The sequence below is a fragment of the Pelobates fuscus genome, chromosome 5 (assembly GCF_036172605.1).
Source record: "Pelobates fuscus isolate aPelFus1 chromosome 5, aPelFus1.pri, whole genome shotgun sequence".
NCBI classification, from domain to species: Eukaryota; Metazoa; Chordata; class Amphibia; order Anura; family Pelobatidae; genus Pelobates; species Pelobates fuscus.
Genome location: NC_086321.1, coordinates 190453859 through 190477185, shown reverse-complemented (window position 1 = coordinate 190477185; position 23327 = coordinate 190453859). Strand labels below are relative to the sequence as shown.

Below are 23327 nucleotides of genomic sequence, written 5' to 3'. Positions count from 1 at the left end.
TCACAGGCATGTTGTTTCGCCGCTGGATATCTGCAAAGTGCGCCATGGCCATGTAGGAATGCCTGAAATGGCCTGCTTCAGGACGTCCTGTAAGCCTGTGTACTTATGCACAAAGCGTTGTACGATCAGATTACACACATGTGCCATGCACGGCACATGTGTCAACTTGCCCAAATTCAATGCCGCCAACAAATTTCTTACGTTGTCACAAACCACTTTGCTGATCTCCAGTTGGTGCGGAGTCAGCCACTTTTCCACCTGTGCGTTCAGGGCGGACAGGAGTGCTGGTCCGGTGTGACTCTCTGCTTTCAAGCAAGTCAAACCCAAGACGGCGTGACACTGCCGTATCCGGGATGTGGAATAGTACCTGGGGAGCTGGGGGGGTGCCGTTGATGTGGAGCAAGACGCAGCAGCAGAAGAGGACTCAGCCGAGGAGGTTATGGAAGAGGATGGAGTAGGAGGAGTAGAGGAGGTGGCAGCAGGCCTGCCTGCAAGTCGTGGCGGTGTCACCAACTCCTCTGCAGAGCCACGCATTCCATGCTTGGCAACCGTCAGCAGGTTTACCCGATGCGCAGTGTAGGTGATATACCTGCCCTGACCATGCTTTGCAGACCAGGTATCAGTGGTCAGATTGACCCTTGCCCCAATACTGTGTGCCAGACATGCCATTACTTCCTTTTGCACAATCGAGTACAGGTTGGGGATTGCCTTTTGTGCAAAGAAATTTCGTCCGGGTACCTTCCACTGCGGTGTCCCAATAGCTACAAATTTTTTGAACGCCGCAGACTCCACCAGCTTGTATGGTAAAAGCTGGTGGGCTAATAGTTCAGACAAGCCAGCTGTCAGATGCTGGGCACTTTCTGACATTGGCTTCTTACGCTCAAACATGTCCTTGACAGACACCTGACTGTGGGCAGATGAGCGGGAATTGCTCAAGGCGAGAGTCGGAGTGGCGGATGGTTGAGAGGGGGCAAGGAGGACAGCAGTGGTTGACGTGGCCGAAGATGCTGGACCAGGAGGAGGATGGTGGCTTTGAGTTTGTGTGCTGCTTGTACTCATGTGTTGATCCCATAGGCGTTTGTGATGTGCGATCATGTGCCTATGCAAAGCAGTTGTACCTAGGTGGGTGTTGGACTTCCCACGACTCAGTTTCTTTTGGCACAGGTTGCAAATGGCATCGCTGTTGTCAGAGGCAGACACACAAAAAAAATGCCACCCTGCTGAGCTCTGCAATGACGGCATTCTGGTGGTGGACACAGCATGCGTTGATTGGCGTGCTCTCGGGCTGACCCTGGGTGCCGATGCATGCTGTCTGACTGTGCCACTAGCTCCTTGCGACGACATCTCCCTGCTTCCAACTCGTCTCCTCCTCCTCCTTTCTGTCTCCCCATCTGAACTTTCACCCTGTTCTTCTTCTTGCCGAGCGGGCACCCACGTGACATCCATGGACGCATCGTCATCATCAACCGCTTCAGTTGTATCTGACAACTTGTACAACATCATCATCATCACACCGTACATCCATGTGTGTAATGCTGCCTGCCTGAGACATATCCCTGTTATCTACATCCTCTGGCAATAATGGTTGCGCATCACTCATTTCTTCAAACGGATGTGTAAATAACTCCTCTGACATACCAAGAGAAGCGGCTGTGTTGGTGGTGGTGGCAGGCGGGTGAGTGGTATCTTAAGAGGTGCCCGAAGCTAAGCTGGAATAGGATGGTGCGTCAAGCTTCCGAGCGGAAGCTGTAGAAGATTGGGTGTCCTGTGTTAGCCAGTCAACTATGTCCTCAGAACTTTTCAAGTTCAGGGTACGTGGCCTCTGAAAACTGGGCATTATTCTAGGGCAAAAGGGAATCACAGCACCACGACCACAATGGCCCCTGCGGGGTGGCCTGCCTCTGCCTGTCATTTTTTTTGGATTAGTGGTACTATGCGTGCAAGCTACTGCGAGACCAGATATGAGTGGCAATGTGCACTGGCAGAGTTTGGCAGAGTACACGCTGTAGGCCTGACACCCACTTGAAGACAACTAACTGCTATTCAATCTATAACAGTGGAAAAAGTTTTTGGGTTTTCAATGCACGCTATAGTGACACCAGATATGAGTTGCAATGTGCACTTGCAGAGGTTGGCAGAGTACACGCTGAAGGCCTGACACCCGCTTTAAGGACACTGACTACTATTAGCTTACAGTGAAAAACTTTTTTTCTCTTTTAAGGCACGCTATAGAGACGCCAGATATGAGTGGCAAAGTACACTGGCAGAGGTTGGCAGAGTACACGCTGAAGGCCTGACACCCAGACGCTTGCAGAAAACTAACTGCTATTAGCTTACAGTGAAAAACTTTTTTTCTTTTTAAAGGCACGCTATAGAGACACCAGATATGAGTGGCAAAGTGCACTTGCAGAGGTTGGCAGAGTACACGCTGAAGGCCTGACACCCGCTTTAAGGACACTGACTGCTATTAGCTTACAGTGAAAAACGTTTTTTCTCTTTTAAGGCACGCTATAGAGACGCCAGATATGAGTGGCAAAGTACACTGGCAGAGGTTGGCAGAGTACGCGCTGAAGGCCTGACACCCAGACGCTTGCAGACAACTAACTGCTTTTAGCTTACAGTGAAAAACTTTTTTTCTTTTTAAAGGCACGCTATTGTGACACCAGATATGAGTGGCAAAGTACACTGGCAGAGGTTGGCAGAGTACACGTTGAAGGCCTGACACCCACTTTAAGGACAATGACTGCTATTAGCTTACAGTGAAAAACTTTTTTTCTTTTTAAAGGCACGCTATAGTGACACCAGATATGAGTGGCAAAGTGCACTTGCAGAGGTTGGCAGAGTACCCGCTGAAAGCCTGACACCCGCTTTAAGGACACTGACTGCTATTAGCTTACAGTGAAAAACTTTTTCTCTTTTTAAAGGCACGCTTTAGAGACACCAGATATGAGTGGCAAAGTACACTGGCAGAGGTTGGCAGAGTACACGCTGAAGGCCTGACACCCAGACGCTTGCAGACAACTAACTGCTTTTAGCTTACAGTGAAAAACTTTTTTTCTTTTTAAAGGCACGCTATTGTGACACCAGATATGAGTGGCAAAGTACACTGGAAGAGGTTGGCAGAGTGCACGTTGAAGGGCTGACACCCTCTTTAAGGACAATGACTGCTATTAGCTTACAGTGAAAAACTTTTTTTTCTTTTTAAAGGCACGCTATTGTGACACCAGATATGAGTGGCAAAGTACACTGGCAGAGGTTGGCAGAGTACACGTTGAAGGCCTGACACCCTCTTTAAGGACACTGACTGCTATTAGCTTACAGTGAAAAACTTTTTTTCTTTTTAAAGGCACGCTTTAGAGACACATGATATGAGTGGCAAAGTACACTGGCAGAGGTTGGCAGAGTACACGCTGAAGGCCTGACACCCAGACGCTTGCAGACAGCTAACTGCTTTTAGCTTACAGTGAAAAACTTTTTTTCTTTTTAAAGGCACGCTATTGTGACACCAGATATGAGTGGCAAAGTACACTGGCAGAGGTTGGCAGAGTACACATTGAAGGCCTGACACCCTTTTTAATGACAATGACTGCTATTAGCTTACAGTGAAAAACTTTTTTTCTTTTTAAAGGCACGCTATAGTGACACCAGATATGAGTGGCAAAGTGCACTTGCAGAGGTTGGCAGAGTACACGCTGAAGTCCTGACACCCGCTTTAAGGACACTGACTGCTATTAGCTTACAGTGAAAAACTTTTTTTCTTTTTAAAGGCACGCTATAGTGACACCGGATATGAGTGGCAAAGTGCACTTGCAGAGGTTGGCAGAGTACCCGCTGAAGGCCTGACACCCGCTTTAAGGACACTGACTGCTATTAGCTTACAGTGAAAAACTTTTTCTCTTTTTAAAGGCACGCTTTAGAGACACCAGATATGAGTGGCAAAGTACACTGGCCGAGGTTGGCAGAGTACACACTGAAGGCCTGACACCCAGACGCTTGCAGACAACTAACTGCTTTTAGCTTACAGTGAAAAACTTTTTTTCTTTTTAAAGGCACGCTATTGTGACACCAGATATGAGTGGCAAAGTACACTGGAAGAGGTTGGCAGAGTACACGTTGAAGGCCTGACACCCTCTTTAAGGACAATGACTGCTATTAGCTTACAGTGAAAAACTTTTTTTTCTTTTTAAAGGCACGCTATTGTGACACCAGATATGAGTGGCAAAGTACACTGGCAGAGGTTGGCAGAGTACACGTTGAAGGCCTGACACCCTCTTTAAGGACAATGACTGCTATTAGCTTACAGTGAAAAACTTTTTTTTCTTTTTAAAGGCACGCTATTGTGACACCAGATATGAGTGGCAAAGTACACTGGCAGAGGTTGGCAGAGTACACGTTGAAGGCCTGACACCCTCTTTAAGGACACTGACTGCTATTAGCTTACAGTGAAAAACTTTTTTTCTTTTTAAAGGCACGCTTTAGAGACACATGATATGAGTGGCAAAGTACACTGGCAGAGGTTGGCAGAGTACACGCTGAAGGCCTGACACCCAGACGCTTGCAGACAACTAACTGCTTTTAGCTTACAGTGAAAAACTTTTTTTCTTTTTAAAGGCACGCTATTGTGACACCAGATATGAGTGGCAAAGTACACTGGCAGAGGTTGGCAGAGTACACATTGAAGGCCTGACACCCTTTTTAAGGACAATGACTGCTATTAGCTTACAGTGAAAAACTTTTTTTCTTTTTAAAGGCACGCTATAGTGACACCAGATATGAGTGGCAAAGTGCACTTGCAGAGGTTGGCAGAGTACACGCTGAAGTCCTGACACCCGCTTTAAGGACACTGACTGCTATTAGCTTACAGTGAAAAACTTTTTTTCTTTTTAAAGGCACGCTATCGAGCCACCAGATCTGAGTAGCAAAGTACACTGTCAGAGGTTGGCAGAGTACACGCTGAAGGCCTGACACCCAGACGCTTGCAGACAACTAACTGCTATTCAATCTATTACAGTGAAAAAAAAAAAATTTTTAAATGCAAGCTTAAGCTATTGTGACACCAGATATGAGTGGTGGCACTGGGCAAGTGGGCACGGTATCCACTGTGAGCCTGACATAGAAGCTGGCAGGCAGGCAACTGCAATTACATTACACAGAAAAAAAAAGCAGACTGATGTTCTAGTCCTAAAACGGGCTTTTTGGGGTGCTGTCCTTACAGCAGAGATCAGATGAGTCCTTCAGGATTGTAGTGGACACTGAATACCCTAGCCTAGCTATCAATTTCCTTATCAAATGAGCAGCAGCTACACTTTCCCTCCTCTATCTAAGAATGCAACTTCAGAATGAATCTAAAATGGATGCTGTACAGGAGGTGGGAGGGTCTGGAAGGGAGGGTCTGCTGCTAATTTGCTGAAATGTGTCTGCTGACTGTGGGGCACAGGGTCAAAGTTTACTCAATGATGACGAATAGGGGGCGGATCGAACCGCGCATGTGTTCGCCCGCCGCGGCAAACGCGAACACGCTATGTTCGCCAGTAACTATTCGCCAGCGAACAGTTCGGTACATCACTAATGGAGTGATAAATATTAAAAATAAAATGTTCATAAAAATTATCAATTTTTTTAAAATAATTGTTACTATATAAATAATTGATATATTGGCACTGTTCACGTTAATTAATTTAAAGCAAAGAGCTACCTACTATTTTTAACTCTTATAGACCCTGAAGTACATGTTTATTAGAGGATTTGTTTTTCACAAATGAATCACAAACTGACAAAACAAATGTGACAATAATCAGTGAATAATTAGGTATAACATATATATACAATATGGCATTTTAACACAGTTCCGATAGCAATAGCAACATATCTTCATAGATGCAAATTTCAAAAGATTTACGGCAGGACACTCGCTTTGAAATCAGCTTACTAAACATTCCTTAACACAGGACTCTTCACATCATCACAGCATCAGCTCTGAAATTCCTTTATGCAGAACACAGTATCTCCCAGCACAGCTTAAAGCAATAAAAATGATTTTTGGGGGGGCGGGGCTTAACAAGCAACCCGACCAGATGCCATTTTTCTGAGCTCCCAAAACCAAACAGCAATCTTGAGGATATCAGCCGAACCGAGCCCAATCCAAACTTCATACCTGCACAACCAGCGCCAGAAAGGCAAGGTGCACCGACCGATGCCTTTCTTTCAACCACCGAAGACGGCAAGACGAAAATACAAAACTGGGGCCTACCAGACGCTGTCAGAACTCGGGGAACTCCTAGGAAGCATCGCAACGACCAGCGCTGCATCACCCCACAGCCTAGCTCCGGCTACCTCGCCAACCTACACTCCGAGCATGGGAAGGCGCTCTCAAAAACCACACACCCCAGCGGAGGGCAGAGATATAGGAACCATGCTCCAGCGGCCGGCGCAACCTAGGCCCACCACCGCCGAACGCCCAGACACGGGGCAGAACCTGTCGCTCCAACATCAGGAGCCCGACAACCCGCAACACTCACCAACACCAGCGGTCGAATCTCCTGAATCTGCCGACGACACTGCACCGGCCACCAAGAAGGATTTAAAAATGATGCTGGCTGAAATCCATAAAATGCTAGCGGCCGACTCGGCCGTACTCAAAACGGAAGTCAGGGCAGTATCGGAGAGGGTCAGAACTAACGAAACAGCCCTAACAGAGGTTCAGTCCCAGCTCCATACGATGGCGGACTCTATAAAAGCACTGCAAGCGCAGCAACAATACACGACACTCAAGCTTTCCAGTATGGAAGACCGCCAGAGGCGCACCCACATTAAAATCAGGGGTATCCCCGCACTGATCACAACAGAGGAACTACCCCATTATATCAGAAGACTGCTAGCCACAATCCTGCCACACACAGGGGCTAAGAAGATGGCAATAGAAAGTGTCTACCGCCTCCCAAGTCCTCCCCATCATCGGTCCACCACGGGGAGAGATGTCATCCTTCGCTGCATCTCCCTACCTGACAAGATGCAAATACTGTCGGGCCTGAAAAATAAAACTCCGCTCAACTTTGAAAATTTGACCCTGACCTTCTTCCAAGACTTGACAAGGTCCACACTATTGCACCGCAAATCATACGCCCCAGTCACGACACTGCTACAAACCGCGGGACTGAGCTACCGCTGGGGAGGAAATGGCTCACTAGCGGTCACTAGAGACGGGACAATGTATACTTTGCCATCCATGTCAGAGGCGGTAACCTTCCTGGAAACCCTGGGACTTTCGCCCCAAGACACACCAGCTGCATCGGGAGAACGGAGGTGGGACCCGGCCTCCATAACGCCCTTCGTCCCCAGAACAGCAAACCGGCAAGAAACAGCCAACCCGACTGAAGAACATGGATTGTACTTTTACTACTGCACCTCATTACACCTTATCTGCCTAACTTCGCACGCAACACACGCCTACCCATTAGGGCTCCTTAAGGTCCAAGCTCAATACAAACTCGCCGTTTAGACGGCAGAAACAGAACCCACAGTAAGTGGCAATAATACCCACCCCCCCCCCGCGGCCCCATGGTCAGGAGCCAAAAGCCTGCATGCATAGGTTGACACAATACAACTGGGTCTTATCCTCGCCCACTATGCAAATACCCCCTTATTGAATGTTAGCACGACACAACCCTGCCCTCTTTCTAACCAGGCTCCGGGAGAGGAGTCGATCGGATGTCATAACCATAGCTCCCTCCGAGCTTTTCGCCCACACCTGATCACTCCACGCCCGCAAGACAACTACACCTTAACACTCACTTTCAGTTCCCAGCCTAGGAACTCAGAAGACAACATAACCCCTCTATCGCACCTAGGCAGATCGAAACCATACGACACTGTACAATCGTACACCTGGCACCGCTTGTTAAATGCATAAAAAATGTGCTTCCGTTGATATGCCACATCCATGTGTATCCAATGCTTTTGTACCTATTGTTCTTGCTGTGGCTATTGTGGCTAAGCAAGCTGCTTGTTAAGATTTGGACACAAAAATAAAGAATTTAAAAAAAAAAAGATTTTTGGCTGACAGTTAAATCAAACTGTGTTAATTAACTAATTTACTGCTGGCTACAATTCTCACAGGCAAATACCTTTTATATTGCAGTGACAAATACAATATTTCTCATACCACATAAATTAACCATTCCTTAACCAATCCTTCTCATCCAATAACCAATAAGAATAATTCTAACCAAATTTTACCATAGCAGAATTTTAACTTGCCTAATTAAAGATGTCTATCCCAATCCAGATAAGTCAATATCTCTGGTTAATAGCTGATAGTCTATTTTTGGCAAATTACCAGTAAATATATTATTTGCTTATTCTTTGTGCAGTTAAGAATTTGGAACAATGTATTTCATTAGCTAACTATGATTTTATATTAGTTGAAATCTGCCCAGCCTTTTATCCAGATATATTTCTGTTTTAGTAAAAATGTATTAATTTAAATTAAATAAAATTAAATAAAACCAGCATAATTACCAGCTTTTTTTGTAGAATTTATTTTAGGCTTGGAGATATATCCCAGGAATTGTGAATGCAAGTATCAATGAGAATTGTGGGAAATGGGAACATTTCAGAGTTCTGGATTTTAAAGACTCTCAAAGTTAAATGTTAACGTGTTACGTTAAAGTGTTAGATGGCGCTATACCATCACAAGAAATTCTCATCAGGAAGTCCAGCTACGACCTTGTATAAAGAATTAATAGAATTTCATGATGCGTTTGATGTGAATTTTTGTTATCTTTATGGATAACCGTCCATCAAAACCTGTCAGACTTCAAAGGCTTTTCTTTCATTTTACCAGACTTACCTTTTGGTTTTGGTGTCATAAAACTTGAATTTTGAAACCACTGAACTCTTGTTCACTTTTCCTTACAATGGAACTTTGTATCAATCCATAATATTTAAAAAGTTAAATTAATTACTTAGTGTTATCTGTCATTGGTAATCCTGTGTCCGGTTTTCTTGTGTGAAGCTACATAGTAATGTGACAGCATGTGATATATACATGTCTCTTACACATTCGACTATATGAGTTTAATAATATGACATTTCTTCATTGATATTCTATCCATGAATATTATAATATTATTACCTTATTACTATTTATATATGATTAAACATAATTATAGTTAGTTATATGTGGATATATGCATATTTATATATGTTTTTCTGGGTTGTTTGTTTTCAACCCCCTTTCTGCTGCAGATATGAGATCTTGTAAGAGAATCTTATCTCTGGCCAGTGTTTACGTTAGATGCATTCATTTGCTTGAATGAATAGAGTTACTGAGAAGTAACAATGTGTCTGTCTTTGCATTGTGATACAAAATGGAGTCACCTCTGTTTTAATTATGACTTATAGTATACATTTTTAATTTCTATCTTAACACAAAATGTTTGCCAGTGTAAATACCCTGACAATATATCAACCACGAATGGAGAATGAGAAGCCAGAGACTGATGCAAGAAATAAAACCTATTATGGGCACTACTGAACCTGGAAAGTCTATCAGCAATTCAACTTCTGGGGAAAAACATCAGTACACTTAATTGTTTTCACAAGCTCGAGTTCAAGATACTGTATCATAGAAGTGGGAATTTCAGCCAAGTTTTTTTTGGTTGAAGGGTAATTTGGGAAAAATGAAGATGCAGAGAAAGATTAGACTAGGCTTGCAAAAACAAGACCAACACTAATCCTATTACCATTGTTTGAGTTAACTAAACAGCTATTAGGCTAGGTGCCTTGATTAAAAACACAAACCTTATTGAATCCCTATACGGGTAAAGAAATCACACACAAAAAGATAATAAATGTAGTGAAAGTGTCAAAATAAATATGCTTAAAAAATGAAAAAGTAAAGTAAATATACTTGTTTAAAATAGGACCAACTGTTAGAACTTCAATGCTAATTCCAAAATTGCACACCCACTTAAAATTGAGATAGACTAGCTAATAGACTCAATACAGTGTTGCAAAGAGTTGCAATAATCAAGGGTACTGAGCATACCCACTGGCCAATACCTCAGGGTCCCCAGAAATTGCAGTACCATTGAAGACTTCAAAATCAAAGCTAAAATTCTAAAACAGCAGTTCAAAGATAAGGGCTATCCTAACAAATGCCTAAAAAGAGCGTATAAAAGAGCACTGGAAGTTGACTGGAATACACTACTTGGCAAAAACCCACCTGAAAATGGAACTAATCCACCATGCATGATTGCAACATATGATGCAGGGTGGGATCGTATTAAACAAGGCATCCAGAAATTCTGGCCCCTTTTAACAGATGATACACACCTTGAACACATTCTCGGTCCTTTGGTCGAAATCACAGCTTGTAGGGGTAAAAATCTAAGAGATTTTGGTCCCCCGCCATTTTCAACCCCATCGTACCGTAACCCACACTTGGCTGACCACCCCTCTTCTGGGTTCTTTCAAATGTGGACGATGCGTCGCCTGTAAATTTATTAAACGTAACTCCAAACAAGTTACTGATAGTGAAGACAAACAATCATTCAAAAATACCTCATTCTTTAACTGTAAACACTGCAGGTTTGGTTTATCTCCTAACCTGTGAATGTGACTTAAAATATGTGGGTAAAACCTTTTGTCCTTTTAAAGAATGGATAAAGGAATATGTTAGGTCCCCGTAGCTCACTATAGAGAGCCCTAATTGAGGGAACATTACTCAAGTGACTCTAAAGGGCTTCGCTTTTGTGGGTTGGAACTGGTGAAACGTTACAAGAGAAGAGGTGACTATGATAGATTCCTCAGACAGCATGAAAGCTTCTGGATCTATCAGCTGAAGACCCTTTAACCCAAGGGTTTGAATGAGGGCTTCCTTTTTGCACCGTTCATCTAATGGTCTGTTTCCCATCTAAATGAACCACATATCTTTGGGACATACTCTCTATAACATAATATGCATATTAATTGTTAGCTTACTGAGGGTGTTACTTACAGAAATCTTTAAAATACTTTTCCCCCTTAAGCCATTTATTTTGAATTGTCCGTATCACTATAGATACTGTTTAAGCTCTCTAGAAGATCGTGTTTTGCTACCAATTCTGTTTTTTCTTTCGACACTTTCAATGTCAATTCTATACACCATCCCTTAATAGGATCTCGTAATTTGGAAACCCACAATGATGGCAAACTAATTTCATCTGGCACTGGAGGAGTTAATTTTTTTTCTCCTTACTTTATCCATTCAAGCAAATTGAAAAAAGAACCACTCCCTTTGATGTGATTTGCAACAGAGCCCAACATCACTAATGGGTTGGGCTCTCATGACCATACAAAATAGTGTCCAGTTCAGTCTCACTCCAACTCTTGAGAAAGGTGCAAGTAAGCACCGAAACGGGCGTTGAGTTAAAGACCACAATTGTGGATCTTACTTTCTAGGACCTCTTTTGATGTCTTGACAATCTTATACTTAGGAATACTTGTTTGTAGGTAGATCTCCGGAGTTTTGAAGCCTAGTCAGTTAGAACAGGGGTTGCCTTGAAGCAATGAGCAGATTAGTATCAGGCTTTATTTGTAGTATCAGGTATTTGTACCAACATATTTTCAGATTTAACTCCAGCTACAATGATTGATGGTAGTCTCTCTGCTTTTTTAGCTTAGACAGATTAGACATTCTGCTCTCCTTATAGATAGCACTTTGATGGGATTTCTCTTGCTTGGAATTCATAATAGCACAGCGATGAGGTGATTTATCATACTTTTATCATCTTTCGATTTTTGCTGCTAAATCTAACTAAATGCTACATCACCCATGGCTCTCTATATTAGCATAGTAGAGTGCTGTCAGGATCTGCAGTTCTTCTAAACAGCTACCTAGCACATTCATGATAGGTTAAGATATACTAATTGGGGCTCTTCTTATATACTGCTAGCGGCCCGTTTGTTAGTGTAACAATTTGGGATATGCTGCATTTCACTTATCCCATATATCTGTCATACCTAGTATCAGAGATTCAATTTATTCACCCTGCTGTTGTGTAGCTCTGGAATATAATTGATTGTCCTACCTACTATACTATTATAATCTCTCTGTGTGTCCTGGAGCTATACGTAAATAGTGCTATACCTGACCCAAGACTCCATATTAGCAGAGTCCGGTCAGGTTTCACAGCTCTTAATTGTATTTTGTTCAGGATTGGCTGAGATATATCAATAGGGGCTTCTTTTCTTATCACTAGTGTCCCAATTGCAACTAATTTGGGAATTGCTGCGTTCAATTCGCCCCATATATCGGTTATAGCCATTACTAGAGAATCTATCCACCCTCCTACTTACAAGTGCCCTTTTGAGTAACAAGACTAAGAAATAGATTTCTACACTTTATTTACTTACTATACCACAGATTAAATTGATATCTCTTATTACACTGCCCTTCATGGATAACCATTCCAATTCACCCTCCTAATTACACACAGCTCAGTACCCTTGATTACTGCAACTCTTTGCAACAGTGTATTGGTCTATTAGCTAGTGTATCTTGATTTTAAGTGGATGTGCAATCTTGGAATTACCATTGAAGTTCTGACAGTTGGTCCTATTTTAAACAAGTATATTTACTTTACTTTTTCGTTTTTCAAGCGCATTTATTTTGACACTTTCAGTACATTTATTATCTTTTTGTGTGTGATTTCTTTACCCGTATAGGGATTCAATAAAGTTTGTGTGTGGCAGAACCAGCCCCGCCACTTGTGCCTGGAGAGGACTGCTTGCCAACCTCTTGCCCTGTGACTATGGCCCTGGCATGTATTGCCCTTCTAGGAACTGATTTGGGCATATTGTATTTTATTATGCTGCTGCTGGCCCTTTAAGAATCATCTGTGGACATACTGTGGAGTTACTGGGTGGCCACCATTTCATGTATCAGAGGCACATGGTGAGAACAATGGATGAAGCACATGGTGAGAACAATGGATGGCGGCCGTTTTAACTCACAGACACTGTTTGGACTTTTCTACACAGTGCCATCTCGCCTGTATTTGGTGCACAAAGACATCGTGCAGTAGTTTTAAACTATACAACAGGGGACACATTATACAGTAATTATTTTTCATATAGCCTGTATATGTTCTGCGGAATCTGCATTAAACTGGATCTTCCAAACTACTGAACGGATCTGGGTGAATTTTGGATATGTGGTTCACCCAGATCCCCCGGTTCCGAGGATTTTATGGGGTTATTGCATGTTTTGGGGTCCTTGTGATATGTTTTATAAAACTGTATTTCTCTGCCTGTGATAATTATATTACCCATCGTGTTCAGTAATCATATCACAGGCAGAGGGGAGGATTTTGTGTGGGAGTGTCTGTGTGTATTGTAGGGATTGATTGGTTGTATTTCAAAACCCTGTGGGCAGTACTATGTTTGCGGATTGTGAATAAAAGAGGCTGTATGTGCTAGTACAGTCAGTTCTGCTTGACCCTCAATTGGATTGTATGCTGATTGCCAGGAGTGTAAGCTGATTGTATGCTTTTCTTGTTCAGCTGTTTACAGCATTTATATGTTTGAGAGCCTTTGTATGCTTCTCTGGTTCGGTGGTTGTGGTGTCTGCTAGAGTGCTTGGAGCCCTCAGGAAGCACTAGGAGCATCCTTCAATGGAGGTACCCAGTCAGGGTGCCTGTCGTTCTGTTACATTGTGTTTTTAATCAAGGCACCTAGCCTAATAGCTGTTTAGTTAATTCAAACAAGGGTAATAGGGTTAGTATTAGTCTTGTTTTTTGAAGCCTAGTCTAATCTTTCTCTGGGAATTTCATCCAACTTATGTGTTCTTCCCCATTTCCTCTGGTTTCACGAGTGTTAAGAAAAATATGGAAGGATGGAGTAGACGTGATACCCATAGTCCGATATTGGACCAGATGACCATGGTTTAAATTAGTCTGGATGTCACAAGAAGACCCATGGGAACTATGAGGAAGAATATTTTGTCTCAAGGCCTGGTCCATCACGACAAGGGATACTGTGAGTGGGCTCAATCCATTTAGGGAAAAATTCAAAAGCTGTCAATCTCCCTGACCTACTGGAGTTTCTCCAAAAGGGCTTAGAAAATGGATTGAGCCTTAGCTCCCTGAAGGTACAATTGTCAGCCTTTTTTGGTTATTACCAATGTTCACTGGACACTAGACCCCACTAATAAATGTTTCATGAGAGTTGTACTACAATTATGCAAAGTCTTTCGATGTCACCCTTTAAACCATGGAGTCATCATCTTTTTGGGATTTAAATTTGAAACCAGTCTTCTTAATTGCTATGACTTCTACAAGAAGGGCTTCAGAGAAACATACCTTGTCTTCTGAGGCTTTGTTTACTCAGTTTATTGGAGATACTGCAGTTATTTGCCCAATTCCAGAGTTTCTCCCTAAGGTTATCTCCGAGTTCCACATAAATCAGGGAATTGTACTTCATTCCTTTTTACCCGAAACTACTACTGAAGGTGAAGTCATGTGGCATACACTTGATGTGGTTAGAGCTCTGAGTATATATCTGGATAGGACTGAAGATTTCAGAAAAACTTTATTTTTCATCATTCTGTTTGGTCATTATAAGGGTTTGGTGGCCTCATCCTCCACCATAAGAAGGTGGATAACTTCTGCTCTTCAAGAAGCCTTGAAGTAGCAGGGAAACAAATTTCTGAAGGCGTTAGAGGTCACTAGGGCTTAGGTCTTAGGTCTTAGCATAACAGGCATCTTTAGTGCATACTTCTACTGACACTATTTGCAGGGTTGTAGCATGGTCTTCATCCAATACATCTGTTAGATATTACCGCCTTTATTTTATATCCTCTGCATCATTCTTTAGGCAATATGTTTTTCAATCAGCTATGTCTCATGAATAAATATATGTTTAGCATTGATTGCTTCTATTGTTTGTCTTTTAACCTACCCAAATAAACTTTGAAAATCCCACAGTTAATGCTGAAATGGATTAGCCAGGAAACAGAACATTTTTACATATTTGCTGTAATTTTCTTTTCCTGGCTAGTATCTGTCAGCATCAGATCTCCCGCTCCTCCCCAGTATAAATGGCAAGGTTTTAAGGGGAGGGTCTTATTTTATAATCCATAGGTGATGATGACATGAATTCTAGTCAGGAAAAAAAAATACTGAAAGTATGTACAATTTCAATATTCTAGTGACCACTCAGAGAAATAAAAAAAGTTGTTTTTTTTTTTTTTTTCAACTGTGGGAAATGTATTGTGTATAGGGAAAGTAGAATAATAAATATGATAACATCGGACTTTTAATCATATAGCTAAAAAAACAATACCAAGTAGACACCTTTATTACATCCAATTCTAAAGATGTTATATATGTAAGGATACGCCCATGTAAGTTACAATATGTGGTTAAATCCACTTGCTGAGCATGTCAGGAATATAAAACAGAATATTGCTAATCCCAATGTAGTGTTTCATTTGAAAAAAAAAACCCACAATGTAAATCAATCCCAGATATATGTTTTTTATTGGATAGATACCAAGCAACAACTGATGGGGCTGCACCACAATACAAAAAGTAGATAAATATAAGTCCTAGCTTGGATAAATCCCTGTGTGTACAGAGTCCCGGAGAGTGGAACTGAAAGTGTTTCTTCTTTTAAATATAGTCTCCTCCTTTACTGTGTTGGTTCCCTTTATGTATTTAAATATTTCTATCATATCCCCCTGTCTCGTCTTTTCTCCAAGCTATACATGTTAAGTTCCTTTAATCTTTCCTTATAAGTTTTATCCTGCAATCGCTGAACCAGTTTAGTAGCCCTTCTCTGAACTCTCTCTAAAGTATCAATATCCTTCTGGAGATACGGTCTCCAGTACTGCGCACAATACTCCAAGTGAGGTCTCACCAGTGTTCTGTACAATGGCATGAGCACTTCCTTCTTTTTACTGCCAATACCTCTCCTTATGCAACCAAGCATTCTGCTAGCATTTCCTGCTGCTCTATTACATTGTCTGCCTACCTTTAAGTCATCAGAAATAATTACCCCTGAATCCCTCTCCTCAGATATTGAGGTTAGGACTCTATCAAATATTCTGTACCCTGCCCTTGGGTTTTTACGTCCAAGATGCATTATCTTGCACTTATCCACATTAAATGTTGCCACAACTCTGACCATTTTTCTAGTTTACCTAAATCATTTGCCATTTGGTTTATCCCTCCTGGATCCCTCCATCAACCCTGTTACATATCTTAGTATCATCAGCAAAAAGACATACCTTACCATCAAGACCTTCTGCAATATCACTAATAAAAATATTAAAGAGAATGGGTCCAAGTACAGATCCCTGAGGTACCCCACTAGTGACAAGCCCATGCTTTGAATATACTCCATTGACTACAACCCTCTGTAGCCTGTCACTCAGGCACTGCCTTACCCATTCAACAATATTGGAATTCAAACTCAAAGATTGCAGTTTATTGATAAGCCTTCTATGTGCAACAGTGTCGAAAGCCTTACTGAAATCTAGGTAAGCAATGTCTACTGCACCACCCTGATCTATTATTTTAGTTACCAATTCAAAAAAATCAATAAGATTAGTTTGGCTTGATCTCCCTGAAGTAAACCCAGGTTGTCTCTGATCTTGAAATCCATGTGTTTTTAGATGTTCAACAATCCTATCCTTTAACATGGTTTCCATTACTTTCCCCAATACTGAAGTAAGGCTTATTGGCCTATAGTTGCCCGACTCCTCCCTACTACCTTTCTTGTGAATGGGAACAACATTCGCTAACTTCCAATCTTTTAGGACTACTCCTGTTAACAATGGTATAATTGGTTAAATGAATCTGTTAATGGTTTTGCTAGTACACCACTAAGCTCTTTTAATAACTTTGGGTGTATTCCATCAGGTCCCATTGACTTATCTGTCTTTACTTTTGACAGTTGAAATAAAACCTCTTCCTTTGTAAACTCACATGTAACAAATAACTCATTTGTCCTTTTTCCTTCACTTTCCTCTGTAAATACTGAACAAAAATATATTAATTGAGGCAGTCAGCTAGATCTTTATCATTTTCTACATACCTCCCTTATTTTGTTTTTAATCTAACTAATCCGTGTTTTACTTTCCTTTTCTCATTTATGTATCTAAAACATGTTTTGTCCCTTTTTTTTTTACTGACTGTGATATTTTCTCTTCTGTGTGTGATTTGCTTAGCTTGCTTAGCCTCTTTCTGCCTAATCTTCTAGATCTGTCTATATTCCTCACTCTGTTATTTTTTTTATAATTACTAAATTCTAACTTTTTGATTTTTACTATTTTGGCCACATCTGCGGAGTACCACAGTGGTTTCTTGAATTTTTGCTTTTAGTACACTCTGCCCCAAACACAATTTGAAGTACCAAACTAAAAGACAGATCTTCTACAACTGGGATTCATGGATTGGCACATTATATTCGGGTCTTATATTTCTACCTTATTCTCCACTTTCAGTCTTAATGGTGGCTTTCCAGCATTTCCTCAGCATTCTTGATCTTTAAAAGACATTACACATGTAGCTCAATTGTTACTCCAGGGCAAAATTCACTCATATGGAGACTTACAACAGACCTACTCTTTGGATTCTAAATATATATTTCATTGCCAGTAATTGAAAAGTTTCCTTCTCTGTTATGTATATCTTCTACCCATATATCCTACGGATACTTTTTAGGTCTTGAAATATTATCCTCTACCAAACCTAAACCTTTGTCTAAGTACTATTATTTGGTTTAGCGTTGCCATTTCCTTAAAAAGTACCCTTGTAGGCTCATGGGGGAAAGGGAGCTTTATCTACATCTGAATGAATTCAGGTAGTAAATACCTTGAAAGAAGTTACCACATGTTACAATCACACAGGAGCATACTGAAAGCTGATTCATATGTGGCAACTGCTGCCTGAGACGAGTTATATTTTTCTGAACTCTTCTCCACAGTACTGTTGGTACCTTAATGCATGTTTGGTGGCACTGCCCAATTATAAAACCATTCTGGTCCCAAACCTTCAGACTTATCCACTGTCTTTGTTCTATTTCCCTCCATCAGTCTTTGAGGCTTTGTGGCTCTCTTTCCGACATAGGATTTATAACAGAGCTCTATCCACTTATATACTTTTAGCAGCTTGAAACCTCATTGCCCTTGTTTGGAAGACAAACTCATGCTCAATGATGCTGGAACTGTTGGACAGGATTAACACAAACTATATGTATGAACATATGGCAATATTTACACTCAAACGGCATTGTCTTCATGACAAAATTGGTTGTCCTGGAAACTGCAATTTGCTCCACCTAAGAATTTAAATAAATTGAACAGTGGTGTCAGCACCCTTCTATAGTTTCTGGATTCACTTGGTTTGGGAAGGATAATTGTTTTAGGCAGCGTAATATAGAAACCACCCATTAACCAATGACATATTGAAGGTTATAAGCTGACACATTTCTTATAGGATATTTTACAGCATTGGTATCTTATAATGAAGTAGTTTGAGTGGATGAGTAAAGTTACATTAAAAATGAGTTACATGGCTGTATGTTGTGTTTCTTTCTGTATCCATAAAACCTTTTTTAATAAAGTACAAATGGAAAACAATGCATACATATTTTATTTGGAAGCAAAAGTAGATTTGATGACAATCAGATATAATAAAAATAAAGCCCTTGTATACGATATGTCTTTGAGAAGTGGCTCAATACAGCATTATTAAATTCAGTAAATGAAATGATACAAGCCAATACAATCGACATGGTTAATTGTGTACAGTTGGCTAAAATAGCATATATTTGTAAAACTAAAAACTAGATAGAGTAGAATATAAATTGTTTAGGCATAACTTCTCTGGATGTTTTAGCTCAACATAGTATATTTGATATAATATAGGTCACATTAAAAACCTGCATCTTACAACTTATAGCACATGAAACATTTGTCTGTATAAATGTCCAACATTCTAATTATAAACTGTACCATCACAATACATAATGATTTACAAAATTTGGGACTGAAGAAGTCACAAAGATTTACTAAGAAGAAAACGATAGTAAAATTAGAAAATGGTTATAACAAATTTGCAATTTGGAAACTTGTTCATCCGCTTTACAAGATGTTTAACAAAATTAAATTCAAGTTACAACTGCTTCTATTCATCTCTTGGCAAATCACATTTTAATTTTGATTGTTTGCAATTTTGAATGAACTAGACCAGGGCAGAGTGGAAATGTTTGGAATCATTATTCTTGCCATAACTCTCAATCAGAATTAAATATCTACTGCAATAATTGTGGTACTTCTCAGATCTGCTCTCACTTCTAACTCCATTTTTTCAGCGAGGTGTTTCCTATTCATCAACCTTCTTTGGGTGTATGTTGATGAGTCATCAAATTGCCAACTTTCTGTAATTTATTTAGTCATGTTTTCACATACATCTTCTGAATATATTTCCATCACACACAAAGCAGAATTAGGGGTTATGATACTGAATCATTGGATTGGTAAATGTTGGGATACTTGTCCTTTACGATTACTTTACCTAAAGAAAATGACAATGAAAATCTCATTCATTATTGAAATAATAATTCTAGTAATACCAATATCAATAGATAGAACGATAGATAGATAAATATTAGATCTTATATGTTAAGTGGAAGGAGCACCCTCAAGACTTTCAAAATATTTATGTGTTTATTTCAACACTGCAGTGCCACATATAAAGAATAATGTTTCAAACCATATGTAGGTCGACATTTGGATTGAAAGATTGATCTTTGTATGTGCCACAGAGGTTCCACTTACTGCAATTTTTTATGTAAGGTCCTACATAAGTTGTAGCAGAGCTGCAATAATACAATCAATATCTCCGCTGGTAGACTGTAGAGCATAAAGGAAGGCGCAATTCAATAGAATATTCCTACACTCCCCAGTAACTTGACGATACACAGTTCTGGGAGTCAACTGGTTTAATGGGAGCCACACACGGTCTTTTATGTGTGACCCCATGCACTCCCCGTCCAACTACCGCCCTATCTCGCTACTGCTTTTTGCATCCAAGATCCTTGAAAGACTTGTGTATGTGAGATTGACAGACTTTATCGAGTCCAGTTCTCTGCTGACCCACTTCAGTCTGGTTTCCGCGCTCAGCCATCTGTGGAAACGTCTCTGACCAAAGTATCAAACGATCTACTCGCTGGAAAATATCATGGTCATTACTCTATTCTAATTCTCCTTGACCTTTCCGCTGCTTTTAATACTGTTGATCATCAACAGCTTCTTCTCATTCTCCGTAATCTCTCTCCTATTGCTCTCTCCTGGTGCTCCTGCTACATCACCCAGCACTCTTTTAGCATTTCTTTCTCTGGCTCTAGCTCTTTCTCACAACCTCTCTCTGTTGGTGTCCCCCAAGGTTCAGTCCTTGGTCCCCTACTGTTCTCGATCTATACTGCCTCCCTTGGTAAACTCATCAGCTCCTTTGACTTCCAATATTACTTCTATGCAGATGACATGCAAATCTCCCTGATCCCTCCCTGCCCCTCTTGACTAGTGTCTCTGACTGGCTCTCTGCTATTTCTAACTGGATGGCTGCCCACTTCCTTAAGCTCAACTTGTCCAAAACAGAACTTCTGGTCTTTCCTCCCTCAAGAGTTGGTACTCCTGTTTCTGGCTCCTCCACGTTAATGATGCTACCATCAGCTCCACCACGCAGGCTCACTGCCTACGTGTTCTCTTTGACTCTGATGTCTCCTTCACCCCTTATGTCAAGTCTATCACCAAATTCTGCTGCTTCCATCTCAAAATCATTGCGAGCATCCGCCTCTACTTAACGCCAGATGCGGCTAAGGTGCTGGCCGATGCCACTGTGCTCTCTTGCCTTGACTACTGCAATCTGCTGCTCTTACGTGCTCCCAACTTGCCCCATTGCAGTCTATAATGAATGCGACAGAGAGGCTCATCTTCCTGTCCGCCCACACCCCCCACGCCTCATGCCTCTTTCAGTCCCTGCATTGACTTCCAGTAAAATATAGGGCTCAATATAAAATTCTGGTTCTTGCGTTCAAATATCCACATAATGCTACTCCAACCTATCTATTCTCCCTAATACACAAGTATGTCCCGTCTAGGCCCCTACGCTCTGCCGAAGACCTGCGTCTATCCACCAACTCTGATGCTCATATCCAAGACTTCTCTAGGGCTGCACCGTTCCTGTGTAACTCCCTTCCCTTTTCCGTTAGATGCTCACCCAGTCTCCACTCTTTCAAAAAAATCATTAAAAACTCACTTTTTCACAAAAGCACATCAATTAAACTTTTAATGGCTCTGAAAAACTACACACTAAGTCTTCAATGAATACTATTCTACCAATTTACTTCCCAAATATTTCACTTGCCTTTTGTGTCACTTTACCCCACTCCCTTTAGCATGTAAGCTCATTTAGCAGGGCCCTCAACCCCTCAGTTTCTGTGCGTCACACTTGTCTGGTTACAACTACATGTGTGTTAGTCCACCCATTGTAAAGCACTATGGAATTTGTTGGCGCTATATAAATATAAAAATAATAACATTAATAATAATAATAATAATAATAATAAGTATACAAGGTGCAAATGTATCAATTAAGATGAATCATTGATTAAATAGTGTTAAAGGTGTGATTTCAGAAAATTATGACCTTTTGGTTGGTTCTGATTACAAGGTTTAAGAACACTTGTACAGAATTATGTTTTTTAATTCAGATGTTGACACAAGGAACATGGACCTGCTCTGACATACTGTAACTGTTGCTTGGCACTCATGTTACTCATTCTAGGAACACTATTGTGAGCAACACCCCTAAATTCATAATTGTACACATTTTCTCTTTTTTGCATAGGATTCCTAATTTTAAAGACTACATTATGAAGGACACATACAATAAATCAGTTGTACTGTACCTTAACAAAAGTAACAAAACTGCTGTATACCAGAGTAAGCAAAAACAGAGCAATAAACGTGGATGCTGTGGTCCACACACTGGAGGCCTCTTCTGTGTCACTGAGATTCTCACCCACTTCATCATGATAAACAGTAATGTCATTAGTGGACATTTTATCTGGAAATAAAATAGATATTCATATAGTGTTCATTCCCATTTGTAAGCATCTAATTCTTCCATTTATTTAAAACTTAAATAATTAATTAGCATATCTCACGACACACTTTTGCCTTTCCTAGCAATTTGCTTGCTTGTATTTGTATATTATTGTAATTTGTAAATGAATGCAACGTTTATATTTTTAGTATTCTCTACTATGACCTGATTGACCAATTCCAGTGAAAATGCTTTTCTTCTCCTAGATAAGTGTAAGATATGTTGCGAGATTCTAAAGGCTGTGCATTATTGAGGGCTTGTTGTCAATCAGGTAAACCTATGTCAATGACAAATCTAGCCTTCCATTTGCATCTTTGTAGAGGAATGGATATTGACACGAGGTCATGCGTTTAGACTAGAAGAAAGAAGATTTCGTCTAACGCAAAGGAAAGGTTTTTTTACTGTAAGAACAATCAGGATGTGGAATTCTCTGCCTGAAGAAGTGGTTTTATCAGAGTCCATACAGATGTTCAAACAGCTAATAGATGCATACTTGCAAAAACAGAATATTCAAGGATATAATCTTTCAATGTAGGGTAATAACTGCTTGATCCAAGGATAAATCTGACTGCCATTCTGGGGTCAAGAAGGAATTTTTTTCCTAGCTTGTTGCAAAATTGGAAGTGCTTCAAACTGGGGTTTTTTTTTGCCTTCTTTTGGATCAATAGCAAAAAACATATGTGAGGAAGGCTGAACTTGATGGACGCAAGTCTCTTTTCAGCTATGTAACTATGTAACTATATTGACCTCTTATCTGATCTTCATTTTGATATCTGGTTTATTTGCACCATATGTGTATACAGAGACATTAATACTTACCTTTTAATTTACTTAAAATATTTTGAAGGTGAAACTTCAAGTACAAAATAGTAGTTGTGACTCCAAATAAAGCTTTAGATTAGGACCAAATATTAACGTTAATAACAAAAGAATGCAGCAGTTTATTCATCATAATAGTGAAATTTAGTGAAATGAAACCCAAATGGCAACATTTAGCTGTATTCATAGCGTTCAGCATTTTTTTTTAATTCAACACAATTCTCTGCTTAGTTACTAAACCTTTAAATAAATGGAATTGCTATTGCACTAAGGCAGTTATAGAATATAAGCAGAAACATGCCTTACTTGTTATTTATGCAATCTTCCCAGAACCCTAATAAGAATTCCATATAT

The 23327-nt window shown here is 40.5% G+C and overlaps 1 protein-coding gene and 1 gene segment (V, D, J or C); both read right to left on the bottom strand.

Moving 5' to 3' along the window:
- The window catches only part of LOC134611216 (Ig alpha chain C region-like), a 280513-nt gene that overhangs the window by 183778 nt on the left and 73408 nt on the right, over positions 1 to 23327 (bottom strand).
- The window catches only part of LOC134611213 (uncharacterized), a 78588-nt gene continuing 73912 nt past the window's right edge, over positions 18652 to 23327 (bottom strand). The window contains exons 12-13 of the mRNA XM_063454853.1: positions 21958 to 22115; positions 18652 to 19562 (exon numbers count right to left, since the gene is read on the bottom strand). Of these exons, the coding sequence (XP_063310923.1) occupies positions 19554 to 19562; positions 21958 to 22115 (167 nt within the window). The 3' untranslated portion in view covers positions 18652 to 19553. The remainder of the gene's footprint in view (positions 19563 to 21957; positions 22116 to 23327) is intronic.